Source organism: Aulonocara sp. 'chitande type north' Nkhata Bay, linkage group LG16, assembly GCF_057382095.1.
Source record: "Aulonocara sp. 'chitande type north' Nkhata Bay isolate Kocher_YH1m ecotype deep benthic linkage group LG16, A_spYH_male_GT1.1, whole genome shotgun sequence".
NCBI lineage: Eukaryota > Metazoa > Chordata > Actinopteri > Cichliformes > Cichlidae > Aulonocara > Aulonocara sp. 'chitande type north' Nkhata Bay.
Genome location: NC_141359.1, coordinates 29,596,335 through 29,615,294, shown reverse-complemented (window position 1 = coordinate 29,615,294; position 18,960 = coordinate 29,596,335). Strand labels below are relative to the sequence as shown.

Sequence of the window (18,960 nt, the reverse complement as noted above, 5' to 3'; positions counted from 1 at the left end):
TTTCACTCTGAAGTTTTGGTAGTGTCTGAGCTAACAGTTTAAGAATTTTTGGTAACTGAATTGAAGTATTGCTCATTATAAAACTATTCTATTTAACTTCTATCCAGTTTTTCATACTTGTGACTTTTTAGATATTCTCATCAACATATACCTCTCTGTGATAAATGCCTGTGTTCTTTTCTACTATCAGGCGGTTTCCATTCACAGGTGAATGTTTGCCCATTGCAATTGCCAAGCATAGACCAGGCACCAATCCTTGTTGCTTCCCAAGTCCTTTTATCCAACCTATGTTCCTGGCCTCTCTGGATAAAGGTTGATATTTGAGATATTCTCTATATAAATATTTTAGATTTGATAAAACTTTGAGTGTTATGTATTTAAAGGTAATACTGTAAGCAGCCATTGGCATGCTTTGTTGTGCAGAAAAAAAACTATCTTTGATTTAGAAAGTGCGATTGCAGCAATCTCACGTAATTTAGACACCCTGAAAGTTAAGTCAGATACCCAATGGCTGCTAACCTCTACTGGACACCAGTTGGCCCATAATTAGCCCCTGACAGTCAACCTTGGCCTTCTGACTCTCTCATCATCCATATGCAGGAAGAGTAAACTGACCAGGTCCCACCCTCGAAGTTTCCAGATGCTCTACTTGGTTCACAGGCTTTGTTCTGGGCTTTGTGGAGGAGGGGGTATTGCATTAGCAAGCCAGGACAGCCCTGAGACAAACGAGGTGTGTGGAGCTGAGTGCAGCTGCTCCCGCTGTGCAACTGCCGCCGCCACCACACACATACACACATACGCACAGAGAGTTCTCATAAATCAACGCACCAGCCTCTGTCGGCCAGCCTGTGCTCACCCAGTGTTAAAAGCCAATCAGGAAAATTACGTGCAAACTCCAAGGGACCTATTTTCACTTTCTTAAGAAATCATTAGTCAATGTTACTAGCTTTAACATCTACATAATACCATGGCCGTCTGCTGCAGACCCAATGCCTGTATTCCTTCTTGCCCAGGACTGACAAGTGTATCTTGCCCTGCTTACCCACACACCCCTGGGTGAAAATGACTGATTCAATAAAGGCAAGGAACAAAGCATTAACAAGGGCAAAAAAGAAAGTAATGTGAGAAACAAATAAGATAACATTTGTAAAAATATCAGAAAAGAGATCTGATACATTTTCTAGTGGTGCTAATTTGCATTTAAATCTTACAAGCAGAAAAAATAGGCGGTGTTTATATTGAGCTCCTTTGTGTACAGGTGGTAAAACAAGTGAAAGAAACTTCCCCATCCCAAATTTTCATGACATTAAAAATGTTAAATTATGTTATTGAGAAGTAGAACTTTCATAAATATGCTGATAATATATCTAGTGATCACCAGCCAGAACTTTATATGACCTAAAATACAGTACTGGATTGTCTAGTACATGGCAATAAAATTAAAAGAAGAAGAGAAAAAAAGAACAACTTAGAAACCATTCAAGACTAAGAGACATTCACCAGCCTTGCATGGTTTTGACCACCAGTTCTGGGTTTTTCTTTTCGTATTTTCTTAAGTGTAAAGTTTTATATATGCAAGTGACAAGCACCTAAAAATAATAATGAAAACAAATACACGTAAGATAGCTTTGATACCTGGATGTGGTGTTCGCTGTGATTTTGAGGCTACTGGGGTTGCGGATGAGTTTATCCAGGATGCTAACTATCTGCTCAAACTTGGGTCGATTGTTCCTCTCTTTTTGCCAGCAGTCCAACATGAGCTGGTAGAGAGTGGCAGGGCAGTCCATGGGTGGGGGCAGTCGGTAACCTTCATCTACAGCCTTTATTACCTTTATGAGGAACAACACGGACAGCATTTGAAAAAAGGCAGATAATATTCAAAACAAAATACATTGTAATAGTAAGTGATTTTTTTCTCAGTTTTGTAAGAATACTTTACTAGAGTATGTCTTTCTGTATCTCAGATGAGATACAGAAATTATTCAGATGTGCAAAGGTGGTAGCCCTGCAGATGTGCATGTGTAGCTATTAAAGGAATGCAACTTTGCAAATAAATAGAACTTACATCCTGATTGGACATCTCCCAGTATGGTCGTTCCCCATATGACATCACCTCCCATAGCACAATGCCATAACTCCAAGCATCACTGGCAGATGTAAACTTCCTGTAGGCGATAGCCTCTGGAGCAGTCCACCGAATAGGGATTTTACCTCCCTGAAATACAGACAATGAGAGGTCATTCATTGAGCTCATTTTGTATTTCAGTCATTCAATCTGTCATTGAAAAACATCAATAATTCTTGAGCATAACTAATTTTCTACCTAAAATTATGGGTTTTTTTTGATAAACCTTTTAATATTACATCTTAAAATCTTTAAAAACTTTTTAAAAATAGAATTTCAAAGTTTAGTACTGCTCGTGGATATAAATATTTAAAACTGGATGTATTCTTGAGCAAAATTTCTGAAAACCAGGATTTGGATCTGAGGTGCAGGTTTGTGTCCAATGCAAGAATATTTCTTATGAATATTATTTAGGGTGTTCTGAAACCCCTAAATCCTGGTGGTCTTCGTGGTTTGGATTTAAGGTTTGAGATCACAGCTTCAGATTCAAAACTGTAACAATTGTAAAAATAATATTTTTATTATTTTTTCCAGTCTGGTCTGGAAGAGTCTAAAGTCCATGTTTCATCACAGAAAGGTGAACCATGCATAAGCTTTTTTTTTACCTTTCACTTTCATTTCATTGTCTTTAATTAATTTGTTTTCCCAGACTGGCAAAAAAAGTCTAAGACTTCTAAAAAAGACTTTAAAATTGTCACATAAGGGGACATTGAACTTTATTGTAACAAAACACATTATATTAAGATTTAATCAAAATGGATTATCATCAGTCTTAAAGAAAGTTGAAGCCAGAAAGAAAAACCCATTCATCAAATTGTAATCCAAGGTGTCCTGGATAACCCCATACTACAGTGTGTAGCTGTATTTGTCATTTTAGCTAAAAATCAAGACAGATGAACAAAATGGATCATAGGGTAGGAGGCTGATGGTAGCCAAAGTTAACAGAAACCTTGGCCCAATCAGTTGGGTTTTGCCCAATGCTGTGCAGTCACACTCTAAACTTTACATTCCTCTATTACTATTTCCATACTGAAGTTATGGAAATAATGGGGAATGTATGTGAGAATGAAATGCAGACAGCCAACAAATGGCGGCACACATAAAGCAGTTTACAAAGAAACACTTTATAAATACAAACAAGAAAATACACTCTGCTCTTGCACTTATACTATACCCAGCTGCTGCACAAAGATATTAAAGTCTAAAATGTGCAGAAATACCCTTAAACGTGGGACGCACATGCATGTAAACATGCACATACGACCACAAACTTTTGATTTTTTCCTAAAAAACAATGACTAAAGAAGTGGAGAGAAAAAAATCCACTGAAGCCCACATGTGCTAGCATTGTCAGTTACTTTAATGCGGCAGAGTTTATTATTCTGTCTCATTATTTCAGATTATGAATTTCTGGGAGAAAGGCAAACGGCACATTGACTGTTTATTTGACAAGCCATTCTGAGCCAGAAAATTATACTCTGTCTAAAAGGCTGCACGCACGGTTAAGACCACAGATTCCTCAGTTGAGAATGGCCACACACGCACACACTTCCAACGGTTAAGATCAGTGTCTGGATCATAATTTGCCTACTGGGTGTGTTTCAATTTGAGCATCTAATGCTAAGGCAAATAAAAAATGCTTTTACAATATTTTTTGTTTTTTAACTTTAATGGAAATGGTGGAAAGAAATCAATAAATCAATAAATGGCATAAAACATCCAGGTTCTGGTACTCAAGGTAGGTTTGAAAAAGCAATCAAGGGCCTTTATTTCACAGGGCTAATGACATTAAAAATACATGAATGCATACCAGGTTATGCTTCTTCAGGATGTAGAGATGCAAAGACACAAACAGAGCAATTAGAGCTTCTCTCACCACAGGTGTGCAAATCTAATTACATGCATACACTTCTTTCTGAAAAATTGAATTGCCCAAACTTACTGGGAGACCATCTGTAGGATTCCATTTTTATGATCTTTCTCATAATACTAATTTTCCATTGCCTATGTGCTATTATTACATTGTTATGGGAAGTATCCTAAGTGGATTTCCAAGGTAAGTTGAAACACAGATTTTCCATCATCGTAAGAAGCACTGTAAATGTCTGAAATTGTCTTCTTGGCATGTGTGCCTATGCCTCTAAAAGCGAGACATGATACTTTTTGAAAGTATCGGTGCTTTTCCTCCTAAAGGATGAACTTTATCAACTTCTGTGTATCACCAAAAAGCAACCAATTCAGAATTTATTAGCATGTCAAACGGCTTTTATAAGTTGTAATCAGCCCAATAGATCTGGTCAGTAGATGCCTTCTCTACTAGCTAGCAGCCTCAAGAGGCAGTTCCTGCCATTGTTGCACCAACAGATTATGCAGGATACCTCAAAGAGTTATCTGAAAAAAGTTCAATCTAAGAAGTAAAAACCTCTGTCATATACATCATGAAAGCAAATGACAGTGGCAAAGCCCAACAATATTCTTCTCAATGAGACGCATCGTCTTATGGCACATGGGGCTTTAATGGTCTTCCCTATGACCTTCCAGTTTAGGATATGTGGATTTATGTCTGCCCTTTAACAACTAGTTTTTTATGTGTCGTTCACCCTTGCTGTGATATGTGAGGGGAACAGGTGCACAGTATCTGTGTATGTGTGATGACAAAAACAAAGACAAAGACCGGAAGAGGATGGAGTGTGTTGCTTTTTGGTGGGGGGATTATTTTTGCTGGAGAGGATATATATAGAATTGATATAAAACAGTGTTGTCTTTAAATGTTTTATTTGTATTTGTATTCCAACTCACCCTAGTTGTGTAAGCAGCCTCCGGGTCATCCTCCAGCACCCGGGACAAGCCAAAGTCTGACACTTTACACACCAGATTGCTGTTGACCAAAATGTTTCGAGCGGCCAAGTCTCTATGAACGTAACCCATGTCTGACAGATACTTCATGCCTGAAGCAATACCGCGCAGCATGCCAACCAACTGGATTCCTGTGAACTGGGCATCATGTTTCTAAAAAGGGAGATAAAAGAAATAATTATAGAAAGAAAAGCGTGCTTTTCCCTTTATGTTACACGTTAACATACATTATATAGTACACAAAGGGAATCTGACCTTTTGGGGTATTTGCATAAAATGAAACTTTTCTGCATTACTGTCCACAAGATTTTCATTAACCTTTAAAAATCACCTTTGACATTATGTACCTCATCTTTCGTTTCAACTATGAAATCCCAGAGCCAAATACAGAGTAATGTATGGAAATAAGGATTAGACCATAAAAATGAATTTCTTTTTTAAATAAATCACTGCTGTTATTGTGGAGCAGTTTTCATATGCTACATATGTGATGACACACATAGACAATATGAACACTGGCATCCACATATATATATTTGAATGCTGTATATTCATCAGAAAATCATATCATGTGGAAAAAAGGGATATAATGCATTTTCATGGCACATTGTCCAATGGATTTTTATAGCCAAATGTTTGCCAGGTGTTGAGTTGCAGCAGTCAAACATATAGTGGGTGAGATGTAAACACAAAGCATATTTTATTGTTTGCATTGGCAAGCAGCGGTGTTTACACTGATTCAAACTGGCAAGAGTTCATAACTAGGCATATATGTTCTATGATCTGCTGCTACTATCTGAATATGAGATAAATATAAACTGAGGAAACATGAGGAGAGCCATATGAATTTTTTTTGTGCTCATTATCCATAGCGCTTTCATTTTGTCTGTTCTTGCTGCTCTTTGTATCTTCTGTTGCCCTGCATTGTCAAATTCATTCCATTCAGAATTTGAGCATAAATACTCTTATCCTATGGTTTATGTGTCTGTGTTGTCTGTTTAAGGCAATCGTCCAGTCTTCTCTATAAATTCAATTTAAATAATCATCTCTTCCAAGTAACTGCAAGTTATGTAAATTTTGCATGGTCACAGTTTTTGAAGTAACTTTTACATTTTTCGTTCAAAACTATGGTAAATGGCCTGCATTTGTATAGCGCTTTACTCAGTCCCTAAGACCCCAAAGCGCTTCACACTACATTCAGCCATTCACCCATTCACACACACATTCACACACTGGTGATGGCAAGCTACATGTAGCCACAGCTGCCCTGGGGCGCACTGACAGAGGCGAGGCTGCCGGACACCGGGCCCTCTGACCACCACCTATCTATCTAAACTATCTATCAATAGGCTTTCATTAGGCTCGTTTTAGCTAGTATGGCTTGTCTGTTTACATTGATAAAGATTTATTTTCACATGAAATGGCTTATTCTGAGTGTATGATAAGTATGTTTTTCTCTAAAAACCAACCAGACCTTCCACTTCATTTTGAACCATTAGTGGCCAGGACACCTGGTTTAGTCACTTCAAAGCTTTGTAGATTCATAACACAGACATAAGCTAAAGCGCAAAGCTATGAATTTCCGTGTGCGTGCTTGTGTGTTTATGACACATTTTCAATGATGAAGTGCAGGCCTCTGTCAAAACGTCGGCAGACAACAGCTACACGTCCTGGATTTGTCTATGTGTGTTGCAGACGCATGTGGAAAAAGGCTAAAACAGGCATTAGTACACATGCTTTCATGCCAGTGTTGCGGCTTGGCTGCCGTGCTTTGGGTAATTTCAGTAAGGCAGGTCAATTTCTCTGTAAGAGACTGAGGCATGGCAAGAATCACATTCAGTCCTGGCTGAAAGAGCAGTTCAAAATATTTTGTTCGCTGACAAGGTGTAAGAAGAGTACAGCTGAAAGAAATCTGCTAAAGCCAGCATATCTCAGGTACTTTATAGTGTATACAGTGCAATGTGTTATAGTGTAGTGTTAAAACTTACTATATTAGCTGACTGTCCTAATTCGTTTCATATATAAAATATAAATAATACTTACATAAATTATAAAATAAGAACCTATGACAAAGCTGACATTGAATGTTTCTTAATTTTCAACTAGCCATTAATCGTTCATTGCAAAACTGGTTTGGGTTTTCAGTGCATTAAAATTTCATAAGTGTGTTTTTAATTATTACTCACTCTTAAGAAGCTGTCAAGAGATCCATTTTCCATGTACTCGGTGACGATCATGACAGGTTTACCTACAACAGGAAGATTTCAATAAATTCCCATATCATACCAGCAACAGGACTAAAAAAATTTAGTGCAATAACATCCTGAATACTTATATAAAAAAACAACGAAAGAAAACCCTCTTTTGTGCCAGTATTGTATTGATTTTAGATTTATTCTCTGAAACAAGCAAAAATAATAATGAGTGGACATTGAGAGCTGTACTTCGACATTAAACAGACGTACACAGACCCTGAGAGTGACCAGGCTGAACGTACTCTCTTTTCTCTCAGTTACACTCACATGCACGCCTACATACACACACGCCCACACACACCAGAATGAAATGATCCTAGTCATAGTTTTAGGGTCCCAGCAGGTCACCTGTCAGAGTGTGACATCTTTATTTCTGTGGAAGATCTGGCTGTAAATCCATGCTGCCTGCTATCATCTGTACCTGATCAGACTGTGGCCAGCACAAAGTTTATTACAGAGGGGGGAAAGGGGGGGGGGGGGGGGGGGGAACTCTTTAAGAAAGCTTTAAATCAGCCATGGTTAAATGAACAGCATCCGTGTCAGGACTTGTTTGTGCCCCAGATGGCTTTGTTCTCTCAGCTTCACTCTTGACTTACCACCAGCCATATTCTTCTTTTCCATTTTTTATTCTGATTAATGTGCCCTGCTCCCTCCTCTTTCATTCCTGACCTACCTTTTCTCTATCATACCTGCCTCTCTTTCCCCATCACCCCATCCCTCCCTCTCATCTCCATCCCTCTTGCATGTATTAATGTGAACCAACCCCACATCTGGAAAGAAAGGGACTTTTTTTCAGGAATCGCGCAGGCTGAAGGGAGAGGGTGATGGAATTAGTTGCGAAAAGAAGCAAATCTATTAAACTCAATGGAAATTTTAAGAAAAGGGCCGTTTCATGAATCTGCATTGCACTGGTAATTCATTTTCTTTATCACAGCACATTTAAACAAAACAGATGTTGTCAATTTCAGCTTGAAATGACTCTGAAAGATTTTGAATCTATTTCAACTGATTCTGTTTATTTACATCTTACCAGAGTAAGCGTAGCTAAAAATGTGACGTTGACAAAATAAAAATAAACCTTTTTTTAAAAAAAAGGGGGAGATTAAACTCACAGAACAGCATGTCTCAGGAAAGTTGCACCAATTTCACTTAGCAAAAATCTCTCATCATTTAAACACCGTCACAGGACCAGTACAACACCCTCCACCCACACCCTGTCCCAAAAAGGCTGTGATGGATTGTTCAGTTTAACAGAGAACTGCTTTTATAGTTGCAGACAGGCATGCACACACCCGGTCCTCCCTCCTGTCCTCCGCCCCTTCCTTTCCCCTCTTTCTCTCTACTTTCAACATTGGCAACAAAGATAAAGGCCCCCAAGCCCCTTTGTTCTGCGGACCCAAGTGTGAGTGTACTTGTATGTGTGCAAGTGTGGATGTATGAACTTGAGCAAGAAGTGTGCATGTGTGCGCGTGTGTGTGTGCTCCTGCAAATATGCAGCCTGTGGATCAGCCAAAAGCAGCAGCAAGGTAAATGGGGTGTGAAAGTCTCAGGATTATTAAGAATTAACAGGAGCAGCTTAATAAATCACCCGACAGCAGCGTGCATTTGTGTGTGTGTTTGTGTGTGTGTAGGTGTGTGTCTGTGTGTGGGAGCATATCAAATGGACCTCCTAAAACTATGCCCTGCACTCATGCTGCTCCTACTTATGCACATGTGCTCAGGGCATCTCTCCAAATGTCATGTGCGAAGTAGTGAATTTGGGGCCTCCCCTATTAGTCTCAAACCAGCAAATGAAACCGCAGTCTTGTGTTATTGCAGCATTTCTCACAGGTCGGACATTAACAGGAAGAGTGGTTTAAGATGTATTAGGCAAACAATGTGTGATGAGGGATCACACACATGCACACACACACACACAGACTTTCACTTTCAGAGTGGACTGATTTCATTCATCAGTACAGTGCAGAACCATGCCGTACGTTCTAACTGAAAAATTATTCTAAAAGAGACAAAACTGGATGAAGGAGTATGATTAGCTTCTGTTGTTCTGGTTACTGTTTTCTATTATTTGACCTTATTTACTGACATTATTTTACAAATACATGCGTATTAGCATGTTTAACAAGTTTCTCCTACAAAAACTGCATAAGTGACAGTTTAGTAGCATAATTTGTGCCACTGTTGACTCAAAATGATATGTTATAAGATATTAACTGGTGTTGTTCTGTCTTCCTTCTATTGTTTTGTCCTTCATCCCTCCTTCCTTCCTGCTTCCTTTGTGTTATTTCTTTGTGTTTTTCAATTTTTCCATCCTTCCTCCCTTCCTTCCATCCTTTCTATTGTTTGTTTATTTATTTATTTGATTCTACTGTCATTACTTTCTTTCTCCCTTTGTTCCTTCTCTTGTTCCTTTCTTAACTTCTTTTTTGCTTCTTTCCTTCCCTCCTGTTTCCTGCCTTCTATCATTCTTTCCTTGCTTCCTTTGTTTCTTTTGGCGTTCCATCCCTCCTTTCTTTTTTCTACTTTCCTTCCATCCTTCATTCCTTCCCTCCCTCCTTTCCTTCCCTTCTTTTTTCTTTTTTTCCTTCTTTCTTTGTAGAGATGAAGCATAATCAGAACAATATGGTTTACATGCCCAGTTCATTGCTGTTTGGAAATTACATTACATTGTAAGACTGGGCTGTTTTTGATTACAAGTCACGGCAGTAAGTTGCTAAGAAGATAAGTTAGGGAAGCAGGTAAAACAAGTTGATGTAAGACAAGGTGGAGACGAGGAAGCAAAGAACAAATGAGACGGAACAGAAGAACCTAAAATCCAGAATAATAAAGAGAAGGCAAGTTCACTTGGTATTTTATTCTACTCTTTAGAATAACAATACTGGCAGAACTACTTAACAAGCCAAGTGCCGCAGGGAAATATAGAGGCCAGGACTGTTTCTTTGCGACAAAGTTCAGACTCATTATTTCCCTTTTCTGCAGTCATTCCATTTTAAAGAGGCCTTCTGTGTGCTAATGATAGTCTTATAAAGAGGCCCAGAGGGAAGCTAGTCAGAGATATGGATTTATGGATTTATGCCTGCTTTGGACACAGGCTTTGATCAGAGCACATTGATCTGCAGAGATTTACACCACGGCAACTCAATAAAACTCCTTTGCTCTTTCACAGAAGTGTCGGCCACTTTAGAGCCATTTGTCAAAGACAACTGCAAATCCGGAATCGGTAAAAAGACTCTCAGGAGAAGCCTGCTCTCTTATGGAATGTGACTAAAATTTGTTGTGTTCTCTGAAACATCATGCTTCTGAAAAAGTAAGTGCTTCATAGATTAATATTCTCCAAGAACCAGAGTAACATATAATTATCAAAATAGCACCTGGTAATTCAATTCTCTTCAGTTTGTCGTGGAACTTACTGCGTGTTACCACCCCCTCCAGCCTGATGATGTTAGGGTGGTCAAACTGTCCCATGATTGATGCCTCAGAAAGGAAGTCCCGCCTCTGTTTGTCTGTATATCCACCTTTGAGAGTTTTGATGGCCACGCAGATCTCCTTTTTGCTGGGCAACTTCAGGCGACCACTGCAGACTTCTCCAAATTCACCTAAAGATAAAATAAAGGCAAGTTTTATGTATGATGTCTATGACATTGCCATGAAAAGCATTTTGGAGTGAATATGGCTAACTTAACTAGCTCTCTTGTACCAGAGTACATGATCAGCAGTAAAACCACAAAGACAGGTTGCATGCTGATACTCCTTAAACCTACGGCTAGGTCAGCTTCACAACTGAGAGCCCAGCATCTAGCATAGCATGAGTCAGAAAATCCTGACTGCTCTGATGTACAACAGGGGTTCAGATGTGTTTTAAGGTGTTACAACATGTGATTTTTACAGCTGCCTGTCAGTGATTCATTCAGACAAAGCTGCAGATCATGAAGGATCTTAAAATTTCCATCTGTAATAACTTAACTCCAATTAATCAGGAAATGCTTTGGTTGATGTTGGACAAAAAACAGCATTTCCTGATTAATGCATAGCGTGTACCCATAGCCAAAATAACAAAGTGAATAGACACCAATACAACTTTTCAGCTTCATTTATATGTCGAATTAAAACACAAAATTACTTAACATCCACTCGGGGAGAGCTCAATTAGCATTCTTCACTGGTGAGGGGATGCATGAATTTCAGTTACTACTTGTAAGTATGTGCGTGCAATGGGGAGCTATCCAGAAGGTACTGTAAGTTTTGTAGGTATGCTGGCCACTTCAAAGGCAGTCCTGGAGACAGAGTTTTGGCTGGACTGCAGAAGATGAGGGGTGTGTGTATATGTGTGTGTATATATATATGTGTGTGTATGTGTGTGTGTGTGTACTGAATGTAGGTGTTTGAACAGAACGTACATGCATGCTGAGTGTGCTCAAGAATGGTGATGTCAGAACTAAGATATGCAGATCTCACTCTTCATCCAGTACAATCATGTCCCATAGCTGCTCTGGGTCAGAGAGCATGGGTCAAATCCTGGACTTGAAGCAATGGCATCTGGAAGGACTTAAGCCTGAATAATTATAACCTGTCTAAATACCCAGACCATCCCTGTTCTTTCCTTCTCTGCTTTGCACCTCTTGTCCTGAGCAGTGGACAGGCAAGTCAAGCCAAGGCACCTTTTTATGTGGTCACTCAGAGAAAGAAGATCTTCGTCTAATAAGGCTTGATTAGGGACACTCGTTCCTTTCCTGTTATGAGTAGAGCTAGGTATCTCACTTTGATGTTAAAGTCTAACCCATGTAAGCAGAGTGGAGCATGTGTTTCATGTCTTTTAACACACAATCACCGATTGGCAAGAGGATCAAAGTCCCTTTAACGTGTTTAATGAAGACAGATGGAGTTGAGGCAGGAATGGAGAAAGAGAAGGTATGTTGTATATTGTTCAGAGTGCTTATGTGGCTTTATAAAAATCACACAGATGGGTGGCAGGGTGCATTGAAGCTGACGGACAAAAATGTTTACATCATGGCTGGAGCTTTAATGTTCACCTCTGGTGTTCAGTTCACATTTTATGAAGTTAAAATAGATTAGCAAGAGCAGGCCAAAGTCCCCTTTCTTCTCCTCTCATCTCACATTTGGATCTGTAAATTTATGGTTTTCTCATATAAGGTTTCTGGCTTTTATCTGAAAATCTTTCAGGGATTTTCTGTCCATCTTTCTAAAATTAAACTGCTCTGAACTACTAAGTTGCTTTTCAAAAGTAATCACCAGAGGTGTGGACTCGAGTCACATGACTTGGACTCGAGTCAGACTCGAGTCATTAATTTTATGACTTTAGACTTGACTTGAAAAAATGTTCTAAGACTTGTGACTTGACTTGGACTTTTACATCAATGACTTGGGACTTGAATTGGACTTGAACCGGTTTACTTGAAAAGACTTGATATTTTACCCCAAATATAAAATTTAACACGCATATTATATAGAGATTGAAAATGTGACGTCATTCACGGGTAGAACCGCAAAGGATTCTGGGAACTCGTGGCAAGCGGTACTAGCGCACGCAGGCTTTCAATTAAAATCAGTCACACAGCGATAAAAAGAAACACAAAAATGTCAAGAAGCTGTTGTATTATTAACTGCAATAGCCGGTCGCATGAGAGCCACAGGAAGCCGACGGGTAAAGAGATCGGTTGTTATCGGATTACGTCGTTGAAGAGAAATTGTTCGAGCCATGTTTCCGAAGTAACAAAGAGGCGACTGGATTGCAGCCATTCAAAGATCAAATATAACGTCTCAGAACACTCCAGCTCACAGGTTAGTCTGCTCCAAGCATTTACACGAAGGTCAGTGTTTTTTAGTAGTTAATACGTCATTTTCATAACATAATTGGTGATATAGGTTACAAGCAAGTCTGGCGCTGAACAGAAATTGTGGCGCTATGCTCCTTTATTTATTGTGCATAAATAGTGAATTGTCCTGACACAATATTGCGTTTCGCTTATGTTATTATGGTACATTGACAAAAACATATACTTTTATTCACAGGATAAAACAGGTTTTTTGTATCACTAATTGCCCAGTACGATTACAGCATACAGTATTGTTGTCACTGCTACATTTCTGTGATGAACCAGAAATTATTTCCACTACTAATTAATTACCGTTGAGCTCAAAGGTTATATTAATAAACGGTTAAGGAATGTGTATTTATGACGACGATTTGTGAGATTGGTAAACTTATGATACGTACGATGGTCTTTCGTTCTACACGGTGCATTTCAAGGTCCTGCACCCATCCGTCGGTAAACTGTACCTGGGCTTGTTGCAGTGACCGGAAGTTACTAAACTTCATGAGTGTATGCACTCACTCCAAGAACCGTATGATTATTAATATGCATATAAATAAAGAAGCTATTTTGTGCAAAGATGTCAACTGTAAGAATGCTGTGCATAAACATTTACTCTGCTCCATGTATGATGATATAGTGACTGCTCTGTATAAAAGTGGCACACTGCTTGATAAACAATATAAGCATAAGAAACCTAACATCAGACCTGGCTGGAAAGAACATGTATCCATGTACCATGATGAAGCTCGCATATCTTATAAATGTTGGGCCATGGCTGGAAGACCTAAACAAGGCCCAGAATTTGAACAGAAAAAATGTGCGAATGCCAGATATAAGTACGCTGTTCGCTTTATAACTAAAAATGAGCAAATGCTAAGAGCAGATTCTTTGGCCAGGAAAATGCTGTGTAATAATTTTTGGAAAGAGGTGAAAGCTCTTAATAACTGTAAACCATCTCTACCATCAACTGTTGAAGGTGTTTCTGGGGCAGATAACATTGCAGCATTATGGAGACAGCATTACACTGCGTTGTTTAACTGTATAAAAAGTGAACCATATGAGGACAATCTTGACATGAGTAATGACACAATAAGTGTAAGGACACATGAAGTATTTGAAGCCATTCATAGGTTGTCTGATAATAAATCCTCTGGTTTGGATCACATCACTGCAGAACATTTAAAACATGCTAGTTTAAGGCTAGCTCCTCTTTTAGCACTCTGTTTCACTGGGTTTATGATTCATGGCATATTACCAGACTCAATGCTGTGTATTTTACTGGTACCAGTTATGAAGGACAAAGCTGCAAAAGTGAGCTGCTTGGATAATTACAGGCCAATTGCACTAGCCAGTATTTTATCTAAGGTGTTAGAAAGAATCTTGTTTGACAGAGTTAGTGTGTTCATCTCTTCTCTGGATAATCAGTTTGGCTTCAAAGCACGGCACTGACATGTGCATATATGCACTCAAGGAAATAGTCAGTTTGTACAGGGCTAAAAATTCATCTGTCCTCATGTCTTTCATTGATGCCTCTAAGGCTTTTGATCGAGTGAACCACAGAAAACTTTTTGATAAAATGAAGAGATGGGGAGTTCCTCAGTACATCGTGAGGATTCTCTCTTACTGGTACGCTCATCAGAACATGAAGGTTAAATGGGGAAGCAGTATTTCTGCCCCCTTTGGTGTCAGCAATGGTGTTAGACGGGGTGGGATTTTGTCTCCAATTTTATTTAATTTGTATGTTGATGATTTGTCCATACAACTGAGAGCCTGTAACACTGGGTGTATATTAGGTAAAGCACTGATAAATCATCTTATGTATGCAGATGACCTGGTTGTTTTTAGTCCAAGCAGTGCTGGGTTACAGGATCTTCTTAATGTCTGTACTGAATATGGTGTGCAATATGACATTGAGTACAATGCTGCTAAAAGTGCTGTTTTGATATGTAGAACCAAGCAGGATAAACAGCTAAATTTCCCTTTGTTTAAACTGGCACAAAAAACTCTTGAAGTTCATAAAAAGGTGAAATACCTCGGTCACTTTATTACTGAGCAAATGAATGATGATGATGACATATACAGACAACGGTGTAAGCTCTATGTGCAGGCAAATACTATTGCACGCAAATTCAGCTTTTGTTCACTTCCAGTTAAAGTGGCTTTGTTTAAAGCGTATTGCACACCGCTATATACTGCCCCCTTGTGGTCATCCTACAAACAATGTAGCATGCAGAAGCTGCATGTTGCATATAATGATGCGATGAGAATCCTTTGCAGGATACCTAGAAGTGGTAGTGCCAGCCAGATGTTTGTAGCTGTGGGTGTTTGGACTTTTAAAGCACTTTTAAGGAAGCTAATGTTCAATTTTAGAGAACGACTGGATGGTTCGAGTAACAGTATAATTTTAGCACTCACAGATCCGACAGTGAGTGGTTCCCGTTACTCATCCAGTCTCAGAAAGCACTGGTTAAAGTGTTTGTGTATTTATTGATTTATTTTAAGTAATTGTGTTTTATGTATATTATGGTTTTATATTTTTACAAATGTTTTAGATACTTATTTATATACATATATATATTTAATGGTGTATACCTTGTGTTGGGGGGGGGGGGGGGGGGGGGAGTGTTGTGTGTGTGTGTGTGTTTTTTTTTTTTTTGTCTTGTTTTTATGGACATGAAGTCTGCCAATTAAGATTGAATTGAATTGAATTGAATTGAAATAAATATGCTAAGATGAGATAGCTGACTTCATCTAACTAGCAAATGTTGTCCAGGCTACGTTGGTGATGCAGTTTTTTTTAATGTGTATGATATTTTTGTCATGCGATTTTAAAGCTGGCCCTACAACCGCATCCAAGAATAACATGCAGCGTATCTCAGAACTGTCGGTGAAAATTATTCTTGGAGCTAGGTTTAATTGAGCTGCATTTTAAAGAGGTGCAATTTCACAATTTGTGTATATTTTCTAAGTTCACTATTTTGTCATGTGTTGAGAAAAACACAGATTTTAAAATTACATGGTCTAATATTTACATTTAGCATAACTGCAACATTATTTTTTCGTTTTTTTTTTTTAAAGACTCGAAAGGACTTGAAATTCAAAGTTTCAGACTTGAGACTCGACTCTGACTTGCCTGACATTACTTGAGACTTGACTTGAGACTTGAGGATAAAGACTTGAGACTTACTTGAGACTTGCAAGACAATGACTTGGTCCCACCTCTGGTAATCACCCTGTCAACTTGTCATTTTATTTATATTGTCCAGAACTTGTTCTCAAAGTTGCACTCTCCCTTCTTTGTGTTACTATGGAAGAACACTAAAATAAATACACTTTGAATCAGCTGTGCACTGTACACATTAAAAATGTATAGTGCAGTATAGACTTTTCTGCTGTAAATCGACTATGGGTTAAGGTATTAGTCAGCTAATACTGGTTTAGAATGATGATAAATTGGAGCTACTCTTCATCTATTTGCATTTTCGATAGATTATGTTTCACTGCTGTTTCACTTTTCATGCCTCAAACATCAAATTGCATGTATTTAATAATATTAAATGAAGTATGGACATTAGTTTGTGTGCATTTCTTGCAAATGGTCATGCAGATTTGAAGAAGTTCATGCTTGTGTAAAATCAAAATGACAGCCACAGTGAACTGTGGACAAATGTGTACCACATTTTTTATTATATTAAAAGAGAACAGCTGATTTTGTTTTTTATATGTGGTTTTAATATATAAACAGTTATCTCCTATGTACCATTGCAGCCCTGTGAAAATCATTGTGCTTTGTGTCTGCTATGTATGAAAAATATATTGTGGTTAGCACTGCAGAGTGTGAGTCCAGTGTATACTCAGGTAATAGACTCTCAGGCTGTCCTGACAGTTTTACAGTGTGAAGGGCCGGTGGGACTCTGGAGACCAGTCTGCTGTTATGTGCTGTGTGCTTTAGTCTCCATCTATTCTGACTGCACTCGACATGAATCATAATGCATTACCCTCCCGTCTGCACTCCTGCTCAAGTTATCAGGGAGTACATGAGTGGAGAGGAAAAGAGGAGACAAGGCTTCAATTACTATTGCAATTACTGTACATTGGGAGTTACGAACTTGAGCATAAGCTACGGAAAATGGAAAGAAAAATAAAGGAAGGAAAGAAAGGGTTAAAGGAGACATGAACCAACTGAAGGTTTTCTCATTTCACCACCTTTCCCTCCATCCTAGGTGAGGGCTGGAAAGAAGAGACATCAAGCTGGGGCACAGAATGCTTTCTCATTCCCGGCTGTGCAGCATGACGCATAGATAACTAGCTCACTGCTATGAAAATATAGATGTATAGGAGCTCTGTATATACTCCATTTTCCTTAAAGTGGTTGTGCACTTGGTTTGTCTTTGTCATTTAAATAGAGCATGAAAGAGTGCAAAAGTAAAAGGAAGTAACTGATACGAAAGTGGGAAAAGTCTTTTTTGATTTCCCTTTTTTATGTATCCCACCAAGCTCATTTTGATTATTGTTTTGAAAATATTAGAAATGACATGAATTTTTTGCAAAGTTGCCAAACCTATATGGAATCTATACAAGCAGCAGCATCTGGCCATACACTTTCCTTTGCCTATTCTCACCTGCTCCCACCACTTTATCTATGGCAATGCAGGAGGCATCCAGTTCCTTGGCAAATTCGTGCACAGCCTGGCTCGGGTCCTCATATGTGTGGGGGTCCACATAGGTTCTGATCCCTGGCAGACGCACTGCAGCAGCACAGGAAAGTTGCATTGGTTACCAACTAGTTAAAAACTCCAAAATAGCACAGCTTACAGTAATATTGCACTTTCAGAGGAGTCTAGGAAACACACAGGGTGGCAAAAGATCCAACTAACCCTGCACAATGAAACCAAAACCATGAAGACGATATAGTCCTGAGTATTTCAATGATTGAATTTTAGTGAAGAATTTCCCTCAAGGAGCAGGCAGGGCTGAGATTTTCTCACTTAATATATTATGCATTAAAGCAACAGTCACTTATCAAATGGATATGAAGACACTTTTAGCTGTTTTAATGGAAAGAGTTTTTTTTACAATTCCCTCTTTTCTCTTTCCCCAGAGAGTCTCTCTTATTGAGATTTGATGGAGGAACAATAACAAAAAGAGGAATTATACCCTTCATAACACATCAAGTTTAAGAAACACTATATTTCAGAGATATGTTTTATTTTATGATAAACTTGAAAACAAAGGGAAGATATGTAACACAGCTGTATTTTAGTAGTCCCTGTGTGTTAAAATTTATGTTCTGGGTTTGACCCATCCAAACTACTCATGAAGCAGTGGGCAGTACCCTGAGGAATTCTAGAAGCCTAGGTCAAATTTAAAGGTAGGACTATTTCAAATAAATAACATCTCGTAAAGACAGAAAGAGAGAAGAAACAAGGAATAAAGGGATGAGGAAGTAGCATGAAAAGAAAATTAAATTACTATTTATTTAGTACTGACTCTAATAGTAGAAGTAATATCAAGAAACTTTTTTATTTGGAAAGTAGAAACTAAAGCGCAGATTTAGCCACTTCACTTGGCTGGTTTGGAAAACGGTGTTATTTTGTTCTCCTTTTAAATGAAGCCTCAAGTACTTGTTTCTAAATGGGCCAAAAACATGGTCATAACATGGTCTTGTTTGATTATTGTCTTCTCGTATGAAAAAACAAAGATATATCTAAACTTAAAGGGGAAATCCACTTCAAGCTTTGACATATCTACTCTAAAACAACCGCTATTGGTCAAAAGGTTCTCAGAAGGACATGCATATTCGAATAACATCCCTCAAATTATCTTTTATGTAACTAGCTAGTTCTATCTGTATTCAGTGACTAGTAAAGTACGGCAAGGAGAGACAGAG

General features: G+C 38.5%; 1 protein-coding gene across 3 annotated transcripts in view; it reads right to left on the bottom strand.

The window, feature by feature from the left end:
- The window catches only part of epha3 (eph receptor A3), a 98,470-nt gene that overhangs the window by 8,368 nt on the left and 71,142 nt on the right, over window positions 1-18,960 (bottom strand). For all 3 annotated transcript variants that reach the window (XM_086266825.1, XM_086266822.1, XM_086266824.1), the window contains exons 10-15: window positions 17,693-17,818; window positions 10,647-10,832; window positions 7,168-7,229; window positions 4,925-5,134; window positions 2,066-2,215; window positions 1,636-1,829 (exon numbers count right to left, since the gene is read on the bottom strand). In XM_086266825.1, the coding sequence (XP_086122951.1) occupies window positions 1,636-1,829; window positions 2,066-2,215; window positions 4,925-5,134; window positions 7,168-7,229; window positions 10,647-10,832; window positions 17,693-17,818 (928 nt within the window). The remainder of the gene's footprint in view (window positions 1-1,635; window positions 1,830-2,065; window positions 2,216-4,924; window positions 5,135-7,167; window positions 7,230-10,646; window positions 10,833-17,692; window positions 17,819-18,960) is intronic.